Source organism: Heptranchias perlo, chromosome 15 (genome assembly GCF_035084215.1).
Source record: "Heptranchias perlo isolate sHepPer1 chromosome 15, sHepPer1.hap1, whole genome shotgun sequence".
Classification (NCBI taxonomy): Eukaryota; Metazoa; Chordata; class Chondrichthyes; order Hexanchiformes; family Hexanchidae; genus Heptranchias; species Heptranchias perlo.
In genome coordinates, this window is record NC_090339.1 from 58,923,625 (window position 1) to 58,948,585 (window position 24,961).

Here is a 24,961-nt window from a genome sequence, read left to right on the forward strand (position 1 = left end):
TGTAGGAAATGGAGCATTTGTCCTAAAAATGAATTCTAAAAATGAATTTGATAAAATAAAATGATTAACATGCTCGATATTGTTGGCTGCCTTTGGACTGAGAAGTTGGAAAACTACTAACAACAGCAACAATTTGCATTTATATAGTGCCTTTAACGTGGTAAAACCTCCCAAGGCGCTTCACAGGAGCGTCATCAAACAAAATTTGACACCGAGCCACATAAGGTGATATTAGGTCAGGTGACCAGAAGCTTGGACAAAGAGGTGGTTTTAAGGAGCGTGTTAAAGGAGGAGAGGGAGGTGGAGGGATGGAATCCCACAGCTTTGGGCCTAGGCAGCTGAAGGCACGGCCGCCAATGGTGGAACGATGAAAATCAGGGATGAGCAAGAGGCCAGAATTGGAGGAGCGCAGAGATCTTGGAGGATTGTAGAGCTGGAGGAGGTTACAGAGATCGGGAGGGGTCAGGCCATTGAGGGTTTGAAAAACATGGATGAGGATTTTTAAAATCGAGGCATGCCGGACCGGGGAGCCAATGTAGGTTCAGTGAGCACGGGGAAAGAAAGAACTTGCATTTATAAACTGTCTTTCACATCCTCAGGACATCCCAAAGTGCCTCACAGCCATTTTTTTTTGTGTGTACTCATTGTTATTATGTCCAATTTTTGTCAGGTAAGAGTATCGAGGGATATGACGCAAAGGCGGGGAAATGGAATTGAGGTGCAAATAAGTGATGATCTAATTGAATGGCGAAGCAGGTCTGAGGGGCTGAATGGCCTACTCCTGGTTCCTATGTTATGTAGGCAACAGCCAAAGAATTCAAGTTTCGTAACCTTTAGTACAAATGATGTTTCTCCAGTTCAAAACCGAGTTATTATTATTCTTTGTGCTTTCAAGTAAACTCCAATGATTGAAAATCTATTTTGGGTCCATTAAGCACAACTCCACATTCTCAAGCATTGTAATCCTTCACTGTAATCGTTTCTGATTGACTTCTGACATCAAATAGGTTTCTATATAACTATACACAGCACAGAACACAGGCCTCACTATATCACAGTATAATCTGGGGTTCTAAATGAAACCATGATATGGGGCTAATGTTCTCCTTTCACCTGCGTGGCTTATTTTGCTAGATTTGAAAATGTTGAGGCATCCACTTACCTCGCCAGGTTGAGGGAGTGTCAGCTTGGGCAACTTGCACTTGGCACTTGCTGTGCTCGGCTTTCCATCCAAGAGGCTCCCAAATGACTGGCTGCTAAAAGCATCCTCAATTTCCATTAGTGGCTTCAGCTCAGGCGACTCAATCGGGGCTTGATCTTGCCCATCCATAGGTCTCACGTAAGCAGTGGGTTTCTGCTGTACCATGCTTGACTTAGAATGAAGTCCTGGAGGGAAATTCTGAGCGGAGAGTGCGCTGCTACAAGGTATCAGGGATGTAGAAGGGGCCGGGGATCCACAAGCATGAGAAGTAGCGTCACTTTCAACAGGGGACTTTACGTGGCAAGTGTCTTTATAGGAATGATCTGCACTAGTGGGCTTGGAGTGGCTGTGCCTTTTGGAACGTGAAGTGGTATTGGGACTGGGTGACTGCGACTTAACACATTCGTCGACGCCAGCCTGGTGATCACCTTTGTGCAGCTCAGTCTGACTGCTGTATAGGTCACTGTACCTGTCCTGGGCTTGCTCGTGTGTGGAAGGATGCTTTCCTCTGCTCTGCTGATTGCTGGGCTGGCTATTAGACTGCACACTGTGTCCACTGCCAGAGCCATGTCCACTGCGAGACCAGTCCATCCTGGATTTCTTGTTGCTCTGGTGTCCATGTAACAAAGTAGAACTCAACGACAAAGAAGAGGAAGGTGGAGGCATGCATGATGAAGAATGACTGCTACTTTGGTGGGACGGCGCCATTTTGGTTCTTGGCTCGGTGAAGAAACTCGGCTCCATTTTTTCGACAGGAGTCTGTGGAATCAAAGACTTGGGGATCCCCACAAGGTGACTCTGGTTTGAACGGTTCGTTAACAGATCCTTCATCTCGTCATAATTCCCTAGCGTACTCTGCACACGATTTGAAAGAGCATCGCCCTTGCTGGTCTGAAAGAAATTAGATGGCATACAAAACTAAACAATAATTATTTTAATATAGCACAATGAAAAATCCTTGTATTACATAGGATCCTGATTCAGCTATCCTGACCAGGAATCATTTGTTCACCACATGACTTCAGATTATCTAGCTTGTTTTGTATATTGTGTAATAGTTACGGTATTGAACTGATAACCCAAAAATCAATAAATCTGATCATTTGTGGGGGTAGGGTAGTCATAAAAAAAAACCCAATTGGTTTGCTAGTGCCCTTCAGGGAAGGGAAGATGCCACCGCCACCCATCCTGGCACACACGTGACTTCAGTCTCACATGGTGCGGTTGACTCTTAATGCCCACTGAAGTGGCCAAACAAGCTACTCAGCTGTTAAAACAAATCGCTATGTTGAAGAAGGACCCCATCTCCCTTACCATGGACGGGCAATAATTAAGGGCATCGCGGGCATCACCAGCATCTTGAGACCAAACAGAAAAGTTGATTTGGGATTCGCCAACTGTCTGTTTGAAACAGACTATCCAGAGCAAGGCATCCCACTTCTGCCATGTTACTGATAATGCCAGAGGATGTAAACCCAATCCTTCGAAGGTCATTCACTTAGCCCTCTGGTTAGTTGCCAACAGCACAATTCTCTTTGAAGATCGCATGCAAAAAGGCAGCAGAATAAACACCCAGTGAACCAGTCTTTGATTTTCTACCTTTTAAGTGTGGGAACAATACTGCTAAGGATTGAGAGGTTGGGGTTAAACATTAAACACTTGGCTACATAAATTGTACTTGTTAGGAAGAAAGACTTAAAATAAATTTTTAAATGTGTGTATTTATCAGCCCTGAGTCAAATGATATGACAGTCATATTACAATCAATAAAGTGCTATTTTTGATACTTTCTTTCTATTCATCATAAGCTCAGAAGATTTGTGCTGCAAATAATACAGTCACATTGTAAAAATACTTCAGTAGTACTACTTACCCACTTACTAGGACTAGATAGCACTGGAATCGGAAAAGATTGGTGGGGGCTTTCAAATGATGGACATGTAACTACACTTTGCTATCAGCAGTTAAACACACGCCAGCAGGAAAATTGGACAGCTTGTTACACGCACACTAAAGCTACTATTTGGGTGTTTTGGTCGATAACTGGTAGGTATGAGAAAATAACTATCCTACACAAGCCGAACAAGTTGATCAAAGTGTAAGAGATGATTTTTTTTTTCTTGTTGAACTTGTCAGCCCTTCACTTCTTACAGGAGTAAGAATGCTGTTTCAGTCAGGGCTTTTTTTTTTGTTGTTGTCTCCAACACAAGGACCAATAGATTGGATCCCTGTAGAATCTTCACTCCCAGCCTGTTTTTGAGAAGCTAGTGTCAGGCCACGAAGAGTGATGGACAGATGTTGAGCTGTGCTGATCTGCACTCCGGGTGTCCCTGGTATTAGTTTCTGCCCTGCACCCACCCCCCCCACCACCACCCCTCTCCCTTTGCTATGCTGCAACTCTTGACACCTCAAAGATAGAACTTGCTGATAAGATCCACCTCCGAAATGTTGGTTAAGCTCCGCAAATTTAATGTCAAAAATATTACTTACAACCTCAGACACGGATCAACATTGGCAGCCACAATATTCTGTGTCAATATGGGGAGGGCAGGCCACTGTATTTTTACACCCACTCCGCAGTGTATCCCTCTCACCTACAAGTGAAGCCGTTAATTCATTGACACCTTCTTTAAATCCAATTTTTTTTTCCCTCTGTGCAGCAGCTAGGAAGAAAATATTGCTTTCACCTAAAGAGGCCTGGCATCCTTGAATGCCCCAACAGTCTGCTCGATTCCTCTAATTCAGAGCTGGGAACCATGAGGGCCTTGGTTCCTTGGCTCTCGTTTTCTTAGTTCTAACTCCGATCGAAAATGTTGCAATTTGGTCACCAACAAGGAATTTTATTCAAAGCCGATCTTGTAACGTAAATTAGCTAAATTTGGGAACTGGATATGTGGTGATTTTCTCACACATTGCCCGAATTTAACAGAAATTGCTGCAAATTGATTAATAGATGGCATGATTCAAAGGGAATCAGAGTATTAAAATTCTATCACTAAAATTTTTCCGTTCTTAATGTGCAAACAAGGTAAAAGTAAGGAACAGCCAAACACCTCTAGAAATAACACCAAAGTTAAGCTGAAATAACTTTTTAACGCATTTGGACCAGGCTACCTTGTAGGGTTCACTGAATAGATTAAAACTTGAAGCAAACAGATCTTCATCTTGATGGGCTTCCTGGTTCCGTCTTTCCCACTCCTTCCTTCGCAGCGCATTCCGATCCTGTTCGTAGTGACTGCAACAGACATTGGGGAGAGGACATTTAAAGACACGAATGCGGAGCGTCAGTTAGCCAAGAGCTTTGCGGAGCTGACAGACTAGCGCGACAGATGATAGATCAAATTTTATGTCTGTCGAGTAAAGTGCCAAAGCATCAGGTCCCTTGATGCGCTGAACAACTCATTTTCATGGGAGGGGAGGGGAGGAGGGGGTGGATGGGGGGAGGGGAGGGAAGGGGGCGGTTTGGAGGAAGAGACAATTAAAACCTTGAAGAAAAATAAAAAAACAAAGAAGGATACAGGCTCCAACTTGCAATGACAACCCTCAGGAGACATGCAGCAAGGGACACTTTTGTGCATTCAGCCTACATTGATTTGTTATGAGCTTTTGGCTGCATTTGGTATCAGTTAATTAGTGAACAAATTCGAGATGACAATTTAAATAGTGGATTGCACACACTGATGTTATCTGTCGCAAGTAAAACCCAACATCTGCTGCCTTCTGCACAGCACAAATAACTAATATTAATATCTGTGGCAAAAGTGAGGCACTTAGTCTCTGCTGTGGTCAACGGCAGTTTAAAGATAACTAAAGAACTCCAACCAATTTACCAGCATTGTAAATAGATCTACTGAAGGCTTCGTACAGTGAGCTGTAATGGGGAATGAACCGTATTGCTCCGAGGATTAGATACTACAGCCATCCCTCCTTCAGCATTAAAACGTAATTTATTAATTTGAAACGGTGGCTAATTAAACTTGTGGTTGATCATTTAGCCCATTTGTTCTGTTCGCTGCTGCAATGTTTACAATTATATAAGCATGTCAACTGTAATCAGCCTTTTAGAGTAATCAAGAGGAGCGTGGTTCTGTTTTGTTCTGATGCATCAGTTTGTCCTTCGCCTTATGGACTGTAACTCAGGGCTGGATCTTGCTGGAATAATAACGGCGTGTTAACGACGCACGCCATTATTAATGCGCAAATCGGCCAGCGGGTTCAGGGGATTAAGAGATACGCCGTGAGTTGCAAGCCTCCAGAGCTTTGCACAAATAGCATCTTGCCCTTAGCCACCCTGTTATTTTTAAGAACTTGCTGGATTTGCACATTAATTGCCCATTAAACTCGCTGCAGAAAGTTATGTCTGGTAATTAAGAGCGTAAGTACCCTTTTAACGACATGATCGTTGTTAATGCAATGCCAATCAACCTCTGTGGCCCAGAAAGGGAACAATTTAAAGTGTTCCGTCCCATTCCTGCATGTAGTAAATTCTTCTTAGAGATTTTAAAAATGTAGCATTTTTTCAGGTTTTTTTGTCTCTCCCTTAACCCAATCTTTCTTTCCCTCTCTTTATTTCTTTCTGTACCTGATTTGACTCTAATTCACCCTCCTTCTCAGTCCTAGAATCATAGAATGGTTACAGCACAGAAGGAGGCTATTCAGCCCATTGAGCCCATGCTGGCTCTTTGTAAGAGCAATCCAGTTAGTCCCATTCTCCCGCTCTTTCCCTGTAGCCCTGCAAATTTTTTCCCTGCAAGTGTTTATCCAATTCCTTTTTGAAAGCCACAATTGAATCTTCTTCCACCACCCTTTCAGGCAGAGCATTCTAGATCGTAACTACTCGCTGCTTAAAAAAGTTTTCCCTCATGTCGCCTTTGGTTCTTTTGCCAATCACCTTAAATCTATCTCCTCAGGTTCACGGCCATTCTGCCAATGGGAACAGTTTCTCTTTATTTGCTTTATCTAAACAATTCATGATTTTGAACACTTCTATCAAATCTCCTCTTAACCTTCTCTGCTCTAAGGAGAACAACCCCAGCTTCTCCAGTCTATCCACGCAACTGAAGTCCCTCATCCCTGGAACCACTCTAGTAAATCTTTTCTGCACCCTCTCTAAGACCTTCACATCCTTCCTAAAGTGCAGTGCCCAGAATTGAACACAATACTCCAGTTGTGGCCAAACCATTGTTTTATAAAGATTCAGCATAACTTCCTTGTTTTTGTACTCTATGCCTCTATTTATAAAGCCCAGGACCCCACATGCTTTTTTAACCTCTTTTTCAACCTGTCCTGCCACCTTCAATGATTTGTGCACATATACCCCCAGGTCTCTCTGTTCCTGCACCCCCTTTAGAATTGTACCATTTAGTTTATATTGCCTCTTCTCGTTCTTCCTGTCAAAATGTATCACTTCGTACTTTTCTGCATTAACTTTCATCTGTCAAGTGTCCATCCATTTCACCTGCCTGACTATATCCTCTTGCAGAAAATTAATATCCTCCTCACTGTTTACTACACTTCCAAGTTTTGTGTCATCTGCAAATTTTGAAATTGTGCCCCATACGCCCAAGTTCACGTCATTAATATATATCAAAAAAAGCAGAGATCCCAGTACCGACCCCTGGGGAACACCACTGTACACCTCCCTCCAGTCTGAAAAACAACCGTTCAACATCTATTTCCTGTCACCTAGCCAATTTCGTACCCATGCTGCCACTGCCGCTTTTATTCCATGGGCTTCAATTTTGCTAACAAGCTCATTATGTGGCACTTTATCAACCGCCTTTTGAAAGTCCATATACACAACATCAACCTCATCAATCCTCTCTGTTATCTTATCAAAAAACTCAATCAAGTTAGTTAAACGCGATCTGCCTTTAACAAATCCGTGCTGGCTTTCCTTTATTAATCCACACTTGTCCAAGTGACTATTACTTTTGTCCCAGATTATCGTTTCTAAAAGCTTCCCCAGCACCGAGGTTAAACTGACTGGCCTGTTGTTGCCGGGTTTATCCTTACACCCTTTTTTGAACAAGGGTGTAACATTTGCAATTCTCCAGTCTTCTGCCACCAACCCCATATCTAAGGAGGATTGGAATATTATGGCCAGCAACTCTGCAATTCCCACCCTTACTTCCCTCAGCAACCTAGGATGCATCTGGGCCTGGTGACTTTTCTACTTTAAGTACAGCCAGCCTTGTTAGTACCTCCTCTTTATCAATTTTTAGCCCATCCAGTATCTCAACTACCTCCTCTTTTACTGTGACTTTGGCAGCATCTTCTTCCTTGGTAAAGACAGATGCAAAGTACTCATTTAGTACCTCAGCCATGCCCTCTGCCTCCATGCATAGATCTCCTTTTTGGTCCCTAACCATCCCCATCCTTCCTCTTGCAACCTGTTTACTATTTAAATGCCTATAGAAGACATTTGGATTCCCTTTTATGTTAGACACCAGTCTAATCTCATACTCTCTCTGCCGCTCTTATTTCCTTTTTCACTTCTCCTCTGTAGTTTCTATGTTCAGCCTGGTTCACACTTGTATTATCAACCTGACATCTGTCATACGCTCCCTTTTTCTGCTTCATCTTACTCTCTATCTCTTTCGCCATCCAGAAAGCTCTGGCTTTGGTTGCCCTACCTCTCCCCCTCGTGGAAATGTACCTGGACCGTACCCGAACCATCTCCTCCTTAAAGGCCGCCCATTGTTCGATTACAGTTTTGACTGCCAATCTTTGATTCCAATTTACCCGGGCCTTCCTCTGTTTATTTCTCAATCCTTAAATCTCCTTGGTTGAGGAGATAGACTGTTGGTCCCGCCATTCACTAAGGTCCCAGATGCTCCTTTGCCCCCGTTATCAGCTCGCACTGCGCAAAAAAATTGCGAGCTGAAGGGCGCAGGAAAAAGTCTAACTAACGACACACACCGCGAGATGCCCCACTCCAGCAAGATCCGGCCCATAAACTTTTCAAGAGAATAGCGAAAGAAAATGAAAGGGTGTTGACGCGTAATAGCGGACAGGTGATCATCGGCAAATGAATGCTTAATGCGTCCCCGTGACATTCCTCTGTCCGCTATGGTGACACAGGCATTAACCCGTTTGTTCTGAATGGGTTAATGCCTCCGCCAAAAACCGCAGACAAGGGGATTGTCTTACGAGTACGTTAAGCTTAGACCTGTTGACAGTAATTTCTATGATCAGACATTTTAAGAAAAGCTGCCTGCCCATCCGAGGCATTTTTGAAATAGTGAAACCACATTTAAGGGATAATGAACACGACGATGTGCAATAATTAGTGAGTAATATACCTGAGGATTAGATCGGGCATGTTCCAAAGTCAAGTACTTAAAATACCTTCAGGAGTGCATTCATCATTTTGTCACATCATTGATAAGTGTTGCTGTCTTCGTGGTTTACCCAGTTTGAGCTCTTTGCAGAATATGTTTTAAATACATTAGGATTTTGACCAATGTTTGCATCCTCTCCAATAACGGTGCTGCATCAAATCCCAGTTTTCACGGTGTCAAATATTGTTTGGTAACGTTCCTGTGAAGCACCTTGGGACATTTTACTATGTTAAAGGTGCTATATAAATGCAAATTTTTGGTGGGTGGTGCTTTCCCCAGAGAACTTCTCACCGAGCCTAGCTGAGTCACCTGAGAAAGAGACCGAAATAAGAAAGAAAGACTGGCATTTATATCATGCCTTTCACAACATTAGGATGTCCCAAAGCGCTTTACAGTCACTGAATTACTTCTGAAGAGTAGTCACTGTTGTAATGTAGGAAACGTGGCAGCCAATTTGTGCACAGCAACGTCCCACAAACAGCAATGAGATAAATGACCAGATAATCTGTTGTAGTAACGTTTGTTGAGGGATAAATATTGGCCTCAGCGAGAATTCCCCTGCTCTTCTTCGAATAGTGCCATGGGATCCTCTATGCCCACCTGAGAGGACAGACGAGGCCTCAGTTTAATGTCTCATCCGAAAGACGGCACCTCTGACGGTGCAGCACTCCCTCAGTACAGCACTGGGAGCATCAGCTGAGATTATGGGGGTGATTTTAAACCCCAAGAACGGGTGGGTTGGGGGAGGTGGGAGTTGAAAATAGTTGGTTTTTTGGGTCGCAACCGCAAAATTTTCGGACTTTGCATTCCCAGCGGGAAGCCTGTACTTTTACGCACCGACGTTAAACCCGGAAATAAAGCCGGGTTGCGGTCGCCACCCAAAAAACAACTATTTTTAAATCCCACCGCCCCCCCAACCCACCTGTTCTTGGGGTTTACAATCACCCCCTATATGTTAAAGTTTCTGAAATGGGACTTGAACCCAGGACCTTCTAAGCGAGAGGCAGAGCACAACCCACCGAGCTAGGCAGTGGTGTTGATGGTGTGGTGTCTGTGGGGAAATCCATGGGGTTAGGACCATCCTTCTAACCTACTTGAAGAAGAAAAGGACGAGGACCTGTTGTTTGACTAATGTTGCCAAGTGGCTTTGGTTGCCTGCTATGCTATAGCAAACGTTTTGAGTTTGACAAATATTAACATTTGTGATGTATTTGTATATTTGTTATAGTTAATGTAAGATGTTTGACCTTCTACTCTTCTAACTGAGAAAATACCAACACTGTAAGAGGGTGACTTAAGTAGGAGAAAATGTGGACCCATGGGAAGGGGAATGGGAGGGAAAGAGAATAAATCACCCAATCAGGTGCGGGTACAATGGATTCCGAACAATACTCTTGCATTTATAACGATATTTATTTCAACTTTTAAGGATTTCTCATAGCAAGATACAAATCAAAAATAATCCTCTAATACAGGAACACCAAAACCGTACACACAAAACAATAACAAGGAAAATAAATTGAGCAGACCGAATCAAAGCACCACAGCCTAGAAAGTACTATTAGCAACATTAGCAGGCAAATGCATAACACATTCAAGTGTTGTTTCTCTGCATTCTTAATGTTGGTGCTGCCACCATTAAAATGCACGACAGCCGAATGTCATACAAATGCATTCAGGGTTTGTACGATAATATTGACAACGGTCGTTTCTGATATCCTGCAACGTGTAAGCCAGAATGAAGCAAAGGGTCGGTGCCAGCGCTCCGCGATGCTGTGGTAATATTACCTAGAGGGAGTGTCAGTAAATCAAATTATTCCACCCTGAACCAGATCCAAGCTTCACCTTCGATGGAGACGCTCCAACTTTTTATAAATAGAATTAAAATAACTAACTCAATTCCACAGGCCTGGAGAAAATCAGATCCAACTGCAATCTCAAGGAAAGGAACAAGTCTTATCTATATATATAAAATATACCTACATTTTACATATTTATATAGTTTATAAATATATTAAAAATATAATTATATTTCAAAATATATATGAATACATGCTTTTTATCCATCTATATGCTTTATATATATCTATATACTTTATAAATATATTTTATATATATATTTATATATATATTTTTAGTATACATATATATATATATACATATACACACATAAGTCTTGCACCTAGTTTGCATCTGTCACACTCGAGATGCCACACTTCAAAGTGTCACACTTTGTCACCGATGCAAACCAATTTTAAAAAGAAAGACATTCATTTCAAACCAGGTTCTTCTGACTACAAGGAATTGCAATTGCCCTCTGAGTGACCACACATGTTCACAAGCAGAGACAATTACCTGGATTTTCAGGGAGTGCCTGAGCATTGGCCTTAAAGGGACAGGTCTGGTTCGCACCAGAATATCACAGCCATGCTCCAGACTCCAGACTGACCATGACCAACATCACAGGAAATCTGCTAGTATTCACAACAGGACAAAATTATTTCACATTAAAGTATGGCTGGAGATATGGTAATGGACATAATCTGTCACAACGCCAATTGCACTTAAATGGGAAAACATAAAATTGTAAGATATCAGTTTATGCAGCGGTTCAAGAAGGCGGCTCACCACCATCTTCTCGAGGGCAATTAGGGATGGGCAATAAATGCCGGCCTTGCCAGCGACGCCCACATCCCATGAACGAATTTAAAAAAAAATGTTTGTTTCTTAATGATGGCGAAAACCCAACCACATCATACTAGTTAACCTCACAAAGCTTTAAAGTCTCAATTCATACTCACTGATATGGGGCACAAGCTCACAGGGTATGGTTTTAGATCAAGATTTCATTGTGTCCTTACGATGTGACCAAATCCATTATTTCCCATGTTGCACAATGTTTCAAAGTCTCAGGGCCCAATTTTCCCCAACCATGGGTTAGCAGTTCTACAAATGGGTCAGCAGTTGTACATTTTGAAATGGTGCCTAAAAATACTAGCTGAATTCCCATTAGCGCGTTGACTCGTAGTGACCTGTGACACTCCACATGGCTTGGCTCCAACATTTTTTAGCTTAGCTCTCAAATTATATTTTCTATGGACCAAAATGTTATCAAGGCAAAATAATTAACTTAGAGGGCTCAAGCAACCAAATGATATTTAGCAAAGCGTGCCTTCTGATAAGGAGAAATATGTCATTCACTAATTTGGAATGCTTATACTCAATTGTTTTGTTTCACAGAAAGCCATTATCTAGTGAAGAATAAATACAATAAACCCTCTGTATCTTCGTGTAACTGGTGTGTTCTAGTGTGGGATGTGCTCCACAGAGGCTTTCTCTCTTTGGAAGGAGATTATATAAAGATGTTTATTATTTAGTAGGTCATAGTGTATAAGTGTCGTATGAGAACCTCTGTCACCACTAAAAAGGGAATTGTCACTCAACGATAATTTTATTATTTTTCTAAATTTGTTGTCAAAATAGGGAATGCAAAGCCTGAAATTAAGGCTTTGAAATTTCGCAGTGTGATATTAGCATTGGTCCACTTGAAATTCCTCTTTCCCCTATTTGAGCAGAGGCATTAAATGGCTTAGACCTCCATGAAGATGGTGTCGAGGAATTTCAGATGAACACATTGACCATTCCCACCCTACTATCCCACAGCATGATTGCAGGGACCAAGCAAAATGAAACGACGACAACAATAAGCAACCACAAAAACAGCAACAAGTGCCAACACCCAACAACATGCATTTATATCACACCTTTAAAGTAGAAAAGCATCCCAATCTTCCTCTCACGCACAAGTCACCAGCCCAAAAATAATGAGGTGCAGTACTACTGATATCTGATATGATATAGTTTTCCTCGGGGAAACATCAGAAAAATTAAGGAAGCACAGGTGTTATTTTGGGAACAGTGTAATTCTATTGCCTACGAGGAGAGGGTTACGGGACATCCGACCAGTGAAACACCAACAAAGCGGAACACCGCAAAACGCTTTAATAAGAAAACGGTGCTCAAAAAGCTGGGAACGAAATGGAGACAACCACAGATCTGTTTTTGTCCTCGTTGTCTGATCTCGAGGCTACTGCTTTTCATTTGTAAACATTATTTGGTCTCAAGCTTTGCAGGCCTCCTCAAAAAACAATCAATAAAAGACAAACCAACTGTTGGAAAAAAAAGACTCTCATCTTTTTACGTCTTTTGGTGTGTCACTAAAACCTGAAGCGGAAGACGGAACACCAATGAAGTGTATTTGTTTATGTTTGCGTCTAACCACAAGATAAAGGGAATGATAGGTGGGAATTAAAAGGTGTCATCTATCAAATCAACTCGAGAATGAATGAGCAAAGGGTCGAATGTGACAATAAATGAAATGACAATAAGTGGTCTTGACATGAGATAATTTAGAACATGACAATATGGAGGGAGGAAGTAATTTCTCTTCGCTCTTTGTAGAAAAATATTAAATGTTTTCTTTCTCTACTTTCTTATGATTTGACTACAAACAGCAGAGGAAATCGCTCTCAATGGTGTTTGTGCTTAATGCTTAAAAATGGCATCTCAGAAAGAAACAGCTTGCATCCTCAAGACATCCCAAAGCATTTTACAGCCAATTAATTATTTTTTTGACGTGCAGTCACTGTTGTTGCGTAGGCAAATTCTGCAGCCAATCTTCGCACAGCAAGATCCCACAAACAGCATATGAATGAATGACGAAATAATCTTGTTTTTGATAGTGTTGGTTAAAGGAGGAATGTTGGTTTGGACATGAGGAGAACTTTTTGCTCTTCTATGAATAGTGCCCTGGATCTTTTACATCCAGCTAAGCAGGCAGGTATAACATCTCATCCAAAAGATAGTACTTCCCACAAAATAGTGTTCCCTCAGTGTTACACTGAAGAGTCAGCTTACATCAAGTGAAATCATACATGTTATAGGTAAACTAAGATCAAGGTATTCAGAAGCGCAGTGGAGTCAGTGTTGAGATACGGTGCTGACACTTGGACATTTACTTAAGAAACTAGAAAAGTAACTTGGAAAAGGACGGCATCTGTACAAGAGTATTGAGAAACGCTTTAGATGTCAGATGGAGAGACTACATCCCCAATGAGATATCACATGGAGACTTAGACAGAATAACAACAGTACTGAAGCATTAGAAGGCTGAAACTCACTGTCCATTCCTTCAGAGCAAAAGAGGAAACGGCTTCAGAATTATTATTCTGGGAACCCAGACGTGGAAACAAAAAGAGAGTTCGGCTTAGAATTAAGCGCAATACCCAACTTATACTCGATACAGAAATTGCTATAGAATTACCAAAAAGCATGATGAATAAAGAGATGTGGAGGACGGTCACAGGTGCTCCAATGATAGTCAACCGATGATGATATCAAAACTCATGCAATCATATATATGTTATATATAAATCCAAGTGGAATCATACATGTGATATATAAGTCCAAATGACTAAGCCTTTTTAATATAGCAAATTTGTTTTATAAAGATAAAAAATAACATTTAGCTATTAGGGTAAAATCACAGTAGCGACTTATACATCTGCTCAGCCTAGTTTAATCTGACTGCCAGATCTTCCACGATGTGCAAAAACCGATCAAGTTCACTGATCTAAATAATTACCAATAAACTGTGCCGAGCTGCTGATAACCAGCACAACCGCACGTCCAGTAAAGTGATGTCTAGCTCATTTACAGATCCAACTTCACGGCTAAAGATCATCGTAGGGAGAAACCATTATAAAGCTCATCCCGACACCAGCGAAGGTCCCAGCAGTTCAGGAACCAACTGAACCAGAAGAAAGAAAAACCTGGAAATGGACAGTATTACTCAGTGGGATTAAAGGGGGCAGGTTGCACCAATGTGAACATGAAGATCTGGCACATGTCACTCACCCTCCATCTAAACTGGAGAAGCACCCAACATAATTTTTAAAAAATTTATTCTCAGGGTGTGGGCATTGCTGGCAAGGCTGGCATTTATTGCCCATCCCTAGTCGCCCTTGAGAAGGCGGTGATGAGCCTTCCTCTTGAACCGCTGCAGTCTCGTGTGGTGAAGGTGCTCCCACAGTGCTGTTAGGCAGGGAGTTCCAGGACTTCGACCCAGCGACGATGAAGGAACGGCTGATATATTTCCAAGTCAGGACGGTGTGTGACTTGGAGGGGAACTTGGAGGTGATGGTGTTTCCATGAACCTGCTGCCCTCGCCCTTCTAGGTGATGGAGGTCGCGTGTTTGAGAGGTGCTATCGAAGAATCATAGAAAGTTACGGCACAGAAGGAGGCTATTTGGCCCATCGTGTCCGTGCTGGCCGAAAAAGAGCTACCCGGCCTAATCCCACTTTCCAGCACTTGGTCCGTAGCCCTGTAGGTTATGGCACTTCAAGTGCACATCCAAGTACTTTTTAAATGAGTTAAGGGTTTCTGCCTCTCCCACCCTTTCAGGCAGTGAGTTCCAGACCCCCACCACCCTCTGGGTGAAAAAATTTCTCCTCAGCTCCCCTCTAATCCTTCTACCAATTAATTTAAATCTATGCCCCCGATCACTGACCCCTCTGCTAAGGGAAATAGGTCCTCCCTATCCACTCTATCTAGTCCTGTCATAATTTTATATACTTCAATTAAATCTCCCCTCAGCCTTCTTTATTCCAAAGAAAACAACCCCAGCCTATCCAATCTTTTCTTATAGCTAAAATTCTCCAGCCCTGGCAACATCCTCGTAAATCTCCTCTGTACCCTCTCTAGTGTAATCACATCTTTCCTGTAATGTGGTGATCAGAACTATACACAGTACTAAAGCTGTGGCCTAACCAATGTTTTATACAGTTCCAGCATAACCGCCCTGCTCTTATATTCTATGCCTCGGCTATTAAAGGAAAGTATCCCGTATGCCTTGTTAATCATCTTATCTACCTGTCCTGCTACCTTAAGGGATCTGTGGACATGCACTCCGAGATCCCTTTGTTCCTCTACATCTCTCAGTATTCTTCCATTTATTGTGTACTTCCTTGCCTTGTTTGCCCTCCCCAAATGCATTACCTCACACTTCTCTGGATTGAATTCCATTTGCCACTTCTCTGCCAACCTGGCCAGTCCATTGACATCTTCCTGCAGTCTACAGCTTTCCTCCTCACTATCAATCACACGGCCAATTTTTGTATCATCTGCAAACTTCTAGATCAAGCCCCCCACATTCAAGTCCAAATCATTAATATATACCACAAAAAGCAAGGAACTTATTACTGAGCCTTACAGAGCGCCACTGGAAACAGCTTTCCGAAAACACCCGTCAACCATTACCCTTAGCTTCTGGCCACTGAGCCAATTTTGGATCCAACTTGCTACTTTCCCTTGGATCCCATGGGCTTTTACTTTTTTGACCAGTCTGTCATGTGGGACCTTGTCAAAAGCCTTGCTAAAATCCATGCACACCACATTAAATGCACTACCCTCATCGACCCTCCTTGTTACCTCCTCGAAAAATTCAATCCAGTTAGTCAGACACAACCTTCCCTTAACAAATCCATGTTGACTGTCCTTGATTAACCCATGCCTTTCTAAATGATGATTAATACTGTCCCTCAGAATCGATTCCAATAATTTGCCCACCACCGAGGTTAGACTGATTGGCCTGTAATTATTCGGTCTATCACTTTCTCCCTTTTTAAACAACGGTACAATGTTAGCAGTCCTCCAATCCTCCGGCACCACATCTATAGCCAGGGAAGATCGGAAAATGATGGTCAGAGCCTCCATTATTTCCTCCCTTGCTTCTCTTAACAGCCTGGGATACATTTCATCCGGGCCTGACGATTTATCTACTTTCAAAGATGATAATCCCCTTAATAATTCCTCTCTCACTACGTTTATCCCATCCAATATTTCACACTCCTCCTCCTTAACTATAATCTCTGCATCGTCCCCCTCTTTTGTGAAGATGGACGCAAAGTATTCATTAAGAACCGTACCCACATCTTCCGCCTCCACACACAGGTTACCTTTTTGGTCTCTAATAGGCCCTACTCTTTCCTTACTTATTCTCTTGCTCTTTATGTATTGATAAAACATTTTTGGGTTTTCCTTATTTGTACTTGCCAGTATTTTTTCATGCCCTCTCTTTGCTTTCCTAATTTCCTTTTTAATTTCACTCCTGCACTTTCTATACCCCTCAAGGCTTTCCTCAGTGTTGAGCTTTCGGTGTCTAACATAAGCTTCCCTTTTTTGCCTTATCTTACCCTGTATGCTCCTTGTCATCCAGAGGGGTCTAGATTTGGCAGTCCCACCCTTTTTCTTTGTGGGAATATGTTTACTCTGAACCCCTTGAATCTCCTCCTTGAATGCCTCCCACTGCTCTGACACTGATTTACCTTCAAGCAGCTGTTTCTAGTCCACTTTTGCTAAATCACTTCTCAGCTTAGTAAAATTGGTCTTTCCCCAATTTAGAACTTTTGCTCCTGTTCTATCTTTGTCCTTTTCCATATCTATACTAAATCTAACTGAATTATGATCACTACCACCAAAATGCTTTTCCACTGATACTCCTTCCACCTGCCCAGCTTCATTCCCCAAAACTAAATCCAGAACTGCCCCCCTCTTGTTGGGCTTGCTACATACTGGCTAAAAAAGTTCTCCTGAATGCTTTTTAAGAATTCTGCACCCTCTATACCTTTTACACTGATTGTATCCCAGTTAATATTAGGGTAGTTGAAATCCCCTACTATTACTGCCCTATTGCTTTTGCACTTCTCAGAAATGTGCCTACATATTTGCTCTTCTATCTCCCTCTGACTGTTTGGGGGTCTATAGTACACTCCCAGAAGTGTGATTGCCCCTTTTTAGTTCTTTAGCTCAATCCATATGGCCTCATTTGATGATCCTTCTAACATATCATCCCTCCTCACAGCTGTAATTGTTTCTTTAACCAATATTGCCACCTCCCCCCTTCTTTTTTATCCCCCTCTCTATCTCGTCTGAAAACCCTGTAACCAAGAATGTTAAGCTGCCATTCCTGCCCCTGTTTAAGCCATGTTTCTGTAACAGCTAAGATGTCGTACTTCCACATGTCTATCTGTGCCCTTAGCTAATCTGCCTTATTCACTATACTCCTTGCATTGAGGTATACACCATTAAGCACTGCCAAACTCCTTTGTTGTCTAGTTTCTAACCTTTGTTTCCTCTGCCTTCCAAACTCACTTACTAATTTTCTGCCTTCCATTTCCAGCTCTGCTTCTCTCCCTTCTGAATCCACGCTCAGGTTCCCATCCCCCTGCCAAGCTGGTTTAAACCCTCCCCAACAGCACTAGCAAACCTCCCCGCGAGGATATTGGTCCCGGCCCTGTTGAGGTGCAACCCGTCCGGCTTGGTACAGGTCCCACCTCCCCCAGAACCGGTCCCAATGCCCCAGGAATCTAAAGCATTCCCTCCTGCACCATCTCTCCAGCCACGCATTCATCTGCTCTATCCTCCTATTTCTATAATTAGAAGAAGGTTTGGCGAGTTGCTACAGTGCATCCTGTAGATGGTGCGTGCTGCAGCCACGGTGCACCGATGGTGGAAGGAGTGAATGTTTAGGGTGGTGGATGGGGTGCCAATTAAGCAGACTGCTTTGTCCTGGATGGTGTCGAGCTTCTTGAGTGTTGTTGGAGCTGCACCCAACCAGGCAAGTGGAGAGTATTCCATCACACACCTGACTTGTGCCTTGTAGGTGGCGGAGAAGCTTTGGGAACCTTTATTTTTTCCAATTGTATTTTCAACTGCAAAGTTAGAATCAGCATGAGGGAGATTTAAGTTGCTTTTATATTGTGTGAGATTGTGCCAACCTAATGGTCTCATACACCAAGCAAATAAAAAATGGGTTCTTCCTGGCAGTGTCAGAAGATAGTGACATCAGCACAGGTCGTCACCCAGCTGTATACCAGTTTAATTATTTTAAAAAATAAAATATATCCTGAGCACTCGACACGAGATTGCATAAGGACAATATTGAAGTGGAATCAAATTCTAGAAATTTCCATTGAGGACTCAGCTGGGAAGCCCAGTAACAGGAAGGAATCTCACACCATACAGAACAACAAAAATAGTAGGCAGGCACTGTACTTTTCACCTTGTTCAGTACAGTACAGTAAGTGCCAAAGAAGAGCTTCACACTTCATTTGACAGTTCATTAAACATTGTACAAGCAATACAGAAAATGGTGTACTTCATTCACTGCAGGACTACGGGCTGTGGTGTTGAGATGTCATGTGAGAAATCAGATAAAAGAGCAGACCACGTGCATGAAAATCATAGAATGATACAGCACAAAAGGAGGCCATTTGGCCCATCGTGCCTGTGCCGGCTCTTTGAAAGAGCTATCCAATTAGTCCCACTCCCCTGCTCTTTCCGCATAGCCCTGCAAGTATGGTTCCTTTTCAAGTATATATCCAGTTCCCTTTTACTGAAATCCAATTGAAGAGCAATCACTGTTATTATGTAGGCAAACATGGCAGCTACTTTTTGCACAGCAAGATCCCACAAACAGAAAGACCAGAGGTAAAACTGCCAGGGATTGGACACATACCTTCCACTGGGCACTTAAAGACATACCAACTAGATGACACTGGACTGGACATGAATCTTCCCAATAGACTGCCAAGAATTCTTACACGCACAGACCATTATACTACCAGGATGGGAATGATTACCATCACCGCTAGGTCCTTATGTGAGCCTCCCTCCAACCTGCCAGATATCAGATACATAAACCCCCTCAACTGAATTGCCCAGAGTGCTGACATGTATCTTATCAAGGATCAGATTTAGGATCTCCACTTGACTACCAAGAACCAAAAAAGACCCCCAAACCGTACCACAATACAAACATCCCCACAAAAATGGAAAAATCCTTCCTCCCCACCACACCAACGAGATGCAGATGTAATCAACGGACGAGAACAGGGAATACAACCTTGGCGTAACTTGGTGATATCAACAGACATTTAATGCATTTATACGATACTCTTTCATACATCTCTAGCAGCGATACTAACTCAATTAAAATAATTGTGCTAACAACTGGATGGAAAAGCAGACACAGGAATATCGTAAAAGCTCCATTAAGCGATCGTCTGCTGATATCTCCAACGGTCATATTTGGATTTATCCTGACCGGATCAGCGGAGAAAAGAAAAGAAATAACATTTAGATTTGGTCCCAGAAGCCCAGCAAGTAACTTGGCCTGACAGAAAATAATGCTGTACCTTCAACAGTGTCAGTGTCAGCCATGATTCAGTGGGTAACACTCTTGCCTTTGACTCGGAAGGTTGTGCCTTTAAATCCCACTCCAGAGAATTGAGCATGTAATCGAGGTTGACATTCCAGTGCAGTACTGAGGGAGTGCTGCATTGTTGGAGGTGCCATCTTTTGGCCCTGTCTGCCCTCTCAGGTGGACGTAATAGCTCCCATGGCACTATTTCGAAAACGAGCAGGGAAGTTCTCCCAATGTCCTGAGCCAATATTTATCCCTCAACCAACAAGCCAGAAAACCCCAGATTATTTGGTCATTATCACGGTGCTGTTTGTGGGACCTTGCTGTGCAATAAATTGGCTGCTGCATTTCCTACGTTACAAAAGTAGGTCATTGGCTGAAAAGTGCTTTGGGATGTTCTTTGGTCATGAAAGGCGCTATATGCATGCACAGTGCATGACTTTTTGAATCAATCCCGTTCAGATAAATTCAGGTCTGAAGTTCCTTCCTAAAGTTTACACTGAAACAGATTTGATGTAAAAGAGAACAAAATTACTGGGTTTTTTGTTTCAAACTACATTTTATACAGGGCACGTCATTAGTTCCAGCTGTAGTTCGCGGCTGGTAGTTTGGAGCCAGCACGCGCTTTAAGAATTTACAGAAAAAAGGTGCAGGAGGAGGAGCAGGAGGAGGAGGAGCGGGTTCAGCTGGCTTGGATCTGTCTGGTATTTGTTCAAAGCTCGAAACAAGCACATCTGTACATGTGTAGGAGTGCACAAAGTAACGGTGCATGCACAACAGCACTTTTAACAGACTATGAGATGTTTTTCATGTTGGTTTTTTGTAAGGTGCAACTGCACATTTGCAGAGGCCTGCATATCGGCAGCTTCACTTCCATTTGAAGTTGAGCTCGGTCATAGGGGTGTGAAGATGAGCCTACCCAAGTGAAATGGCCAAGCATAGGCTGACGTGCATGGTCATCGTTGCATCTATGCTGCAGAAACCTCAGACCAAACACTTTTAAAAGTCTGCGACAGGCTAGGATGGTTAAAAATAGCCGCTGGGGCTACGCTCAGATGTCGCAAAGATTGAACCGGGCAAGACAACACAATTTGGACCTGAAGTAAGACAAAACCACCAATTTCTGGTCAAGGGGCTATGCAGTGCAAAACACAGGCAGCGAGACTGGCGGTATAATGCTGGCTGCGACTCACACGCCTCCTTTTTAATATCAAGAGGAAGCGGGCGGCAGCATCTAGAATCACACAGCACAGAAGGAGGCCATGCGGCCCATCGTGTCTGCGCCGGCTCTTTAAAAGAGCTATCCAACTAGTCCCATCTCCGCCCCAACCCTTTCCCCTGTAGCCCTGCAAATGTTTCCTTTTTAAGCAGAGATCCAACTCCCTTTTGAAAGTTGCCACTGAATCTGCTTCCACCGCCCTTTCAGGCAGTGAATGGTTGAGGCAGAAACTATGTCGACATTCTAGATTGGATTGGATAGGTGGACGAAGGAAAAGGGATTGAAGGAATATGGGAACGTGTGGGATCTGCTTTGAACTCAGCGCAAAATTTAAAATGGGCTCAGCAGGTCATCCCGAGCGCTTTTTAAAATCTTATTTATACCCTAGTCGGTCTGAAGCCCAAGTAGTGTAGGATACCCTTTTGGAAGGGCTACTGCCTTTGGGGCATTTGGGCTGCTTTTACATTAGTTCAATGATATGCCATTAGCACCAGCCCCTGACTTACTGGTCTCACACTCTGGCAACGACAAGTTAAACTTGCTGGGCTTGCTAATGCTGACAGGCCCAAGGAAGGTTTATTTTGTTTTTACTGCTAAACCCCAGCCACCTGCCTCATCAAATCCGACGTGTTTATTTTGATGTCACTGCCAGCTGCATGAGACCTGTCCGTCGGGAGATTGAGATCAGGATCGGACTCCGGAGTTACTTGACGACGATGTCAGCCGTGGCTCAGTGAGTAGCACTCTTGCCTTTGAGTCAGAAGGTTGGGGTTCAAGTTCAACTCCAGAGAGTTGAGCACATACTGCAGTGCAGTACTGAGGGAGTGCCGCCCTGTTGGAGGTGCCGTCTTTCACATTAAATATTAAGCTACCCTCTCAGATGGATGTTAAAGATTCCATGGCACTATTTCAAAGAAGAGCAGGGGAGTTGTCCCTCAAGTCCTGGCCAATATTCATCACTAAAAACAGATTATCTGGTTGTTATCACATTACTGTTTGTGGGACCTTGCTGTGCGCAAATTGGCTGCTGCGTTTCCTACATTACAACAGTGACTACAATTCAAAAGTACTTAATTCGTTGTAAAGCGCTTTGGGACATCCTGAGGCTGTGAAAAAATGCAAGTCTTTCTTTCTTTTACTTTTGCATCGATGTGCCTCCATAAATGGCAGTATAAATGCAGCCTTGGACAGGTCAGTAATGGATCTTTAAAATTTGTGTAGTTCTAACAAATTTAATAACAAATAAGTAACATCAAAGTTTTACAATTTTTGAGTTTTGAAAAAGCTTAAAATCTCAGTAATCCAATGGTTTATTCACCTACCTTCGAATAAATGTTATAATTTAATATACACACGTTAACCATTCGCTAAGTGGGAGACAAGGCATTTACACTTTTGACAAGGTGCATTTCATACCTCTACATTATTTAGTTTTTCTTTCTGAACTCCTATCTCTTTCTTAACCTCCTGACCGATTTCTGCTGCTATCTGCTTCCATTCCACTTTCATGACTGTGAACAGTTCCTCAGCATGTCTCATGGACATACTTGCACCACTGCAATCTATTCATCCAGAATAGATCATCACAGAAAGTACAGACATCAATAAATCTCAACGTACACAGCTGAAATCAGGAGACCAGACGTTTTACTACTGTCGCTGAGGAAATATTTCACGAATGGCTGAACAGAGATCAAGAAACTAGAGTCCAGAAGTCATCTTTGTCTTTTCCTGTACACAAACCACATGGACCAACTTACCCTGGTAGTTGGAAGCTTTCTTTCACTTTGCTATGTTTCTAAGCCAACAGACCTCTCCATATAATGAGCGGGATCTTGCTGGATAAATAACGGCGTGTTAACGACGCACGCCGTTACTAATGTGCAAACCGGCCAGCGAGTTCAGGGGATTAAGTGATACGCCGTGAGCTGCAAATCTCCAGAAACTGCTGGTCGATTTCCGCCGCTCCACCGTTTGCTTCGCACAAACGGCATCTCGCCCCCAGCCTCCCCGTTATTTTTAAGAACATGCTGGATTTGCACATTAATTGCCCATTAAACTCGCCGCAGAAAGTTAGGGCTGGAACTTAACAACGTAAGTACCTTTTAACTACGTGATAATTGTTGATACAATGCCAACCAATCTCTCAGACCCAGAAAGGGAACAATTTAAATTGTGGAGTCTCATTCCTTCGGGTGGTAAATTGTTCTTAGAGATTTAAAAAATGTCTTACTTTTCCTTTCTGTCTCTTTTTTTCTCTCTCTCTTAACTCAATCTTTCTTTCCCTCTCTTTATTTCTCTTTCTATACCTGATTTGACTCTAATTCACCCACCTACTCATTCATTCCTCTGTTTCTTTCTCAATCCTTAATCTCCTTGATTAAGGAGCTAGACTGTTGGTCCCATCGTTCACTGAGGTCCTGTTTCCCAAACCACCCCGTTATCAGCTGGGAGAAGACTCCTTGTCTATTCTGGTAAGAATCCAATAAAATATATTTTCTGGTGGCAAGCTCCAATCTGGAATTCTCAGATGCGCTGACAGTTCCTAACAAGCTTGTTTTCAAAAGGGATTAAGACGATGATGAAAAGAAATCATTTGTCAAGTCGGGCAAACGTCCAAAAATTACTGTATTTTCCAAAGCGTTGAGATGACACTTATTATCTCTTACAGATGTTCAACTGGGACCAATGGACTATTCCAGGCATGACCATTATCAGCGGAATCTCAGCGGGTGAGTGTGCATCTGGTGGCTGATTGGTGGAGCGATCGCACGCATGTCACTGGCAGGGGGTCGCAACGTTATTTTGGTGATAGGGACATTAGGAACAGGAGGAGGCTGTTCAGCCCCTCGAGCCTGTTCTGCCATTCAATTAGATCACGGCTGATCTGTATCTCAACCCCATCTACCCGCCTGGGTTCCGTAACCCTTAATTACCCTTACCCAATAAGAATCCATCAATCTCGGTTTTGAAATTTTCAATTGGCCCCCAGCCTCAACAGCTCCAGATTTCCTTTGTGCGAAGAAGTGCTTCCCGACATCGCCCCTGAATGGCCTAGCTCTAATTTTAAGATTATGCTCCATTTTCAATAGAACTGGCGAGCGGCCAGCACTATATGAGCCCTAACGAGAGGCTCCTCTGCAGAGCCGAGCTCACAGGGCGACCTTAAAGGGGAGGGTGGAGGTGGGAGTTGGGCAGGTAATAGCCTGGGGGGGGGGGGAGAGAGGAGGGCAATTAGGGATGGGCAATAAATGCTGGCCTTGCCAGCGACGCCCACATCCCGTGAACGAATTTTAAAAAAGATAGCCTGCAGGCAGTGGGCAAGATGGTTTTTTGTGGGGTCTGGAGGAGCCCTCGTGTTTTCCGAGCGGACGTCGGCTGTCCCCTTTGAGGACCCGCTGGTTCGAACGCTCTACGGGTGGGGTCTGCGGGTGGGGCCTGCGCGCTCTTCCCGGCAGAAGCCCAGAACGGCACCGGCATCCGAAATGCGTCACAGGACCCCCAATTTAAAAATACGTATGAGGCTCCCGCCCGTTTCCGGCGAAGGTGCCAGTCGCCTAAATTAAGGCACGATCGTAAAACTCGCAACGGGCGGGCGGGCCTTGAGCACAATCTCTGTCGCAAGTTTTGCGTTGCCAAAATTTCTGTCTAACTACCGTCCCGTTCATGTTGAGGGAGAGTCGAAAATCGCCCCCTCAGTGTGTGACGCGGGGAACAATAAGAAAGATTCGCGAGCTGTTATGATCTGGAATGCGCTACCTGAAAGGGTGGTGGAAGCAATAAGCGATGGAGCAATGAGCAGTCCATCCAGACAAAGCCATCATTTCAATTGGCATTTTTAGTGGAGCTGGGTGGGTGGGGGGGTTAAAATATAATTGCATCCTTTAAATATAATCACATTTTGCATGAAAATATAATTGCATTTCACCTGTTT

At 43.1% G+C, this 24,961-nt stretch overlaps 1 protein-coding gene across 5 annotated transcripts in view; it reads right to left on the bottom strand.

Moving 5' to 3' along the window:
- Positions 1-24,961, bottom strand: part of aff2 (AF4/FMR2 family, member 2) — a 384,792-nt gene that overhangs the window by 297,359 nt on the left and 62,472 nt on the right. For 4 of the 5 annotated variants that reach the window (XM_067997309.1, XM_067997311.1, XM_067997308.1 and 1 more), the window contains 2 exons: positions 4,316-4,436; positions 1,163-2,119 (listed from right to left, as the gene is read on the bottom strand). In XM_067997309.1, the coding sequence (XP_067853410.1) occupies positions 1,163-2,119; positions 4,316-4,436 (1,078 nt within the window). The remainder of the gene's footprint in view (positions 1-1,162; positions 2,120-4,315; positions 4,437-24,961) is intronic. The other variant, XM_067997310.1, reaches the window with a different exon arrangement.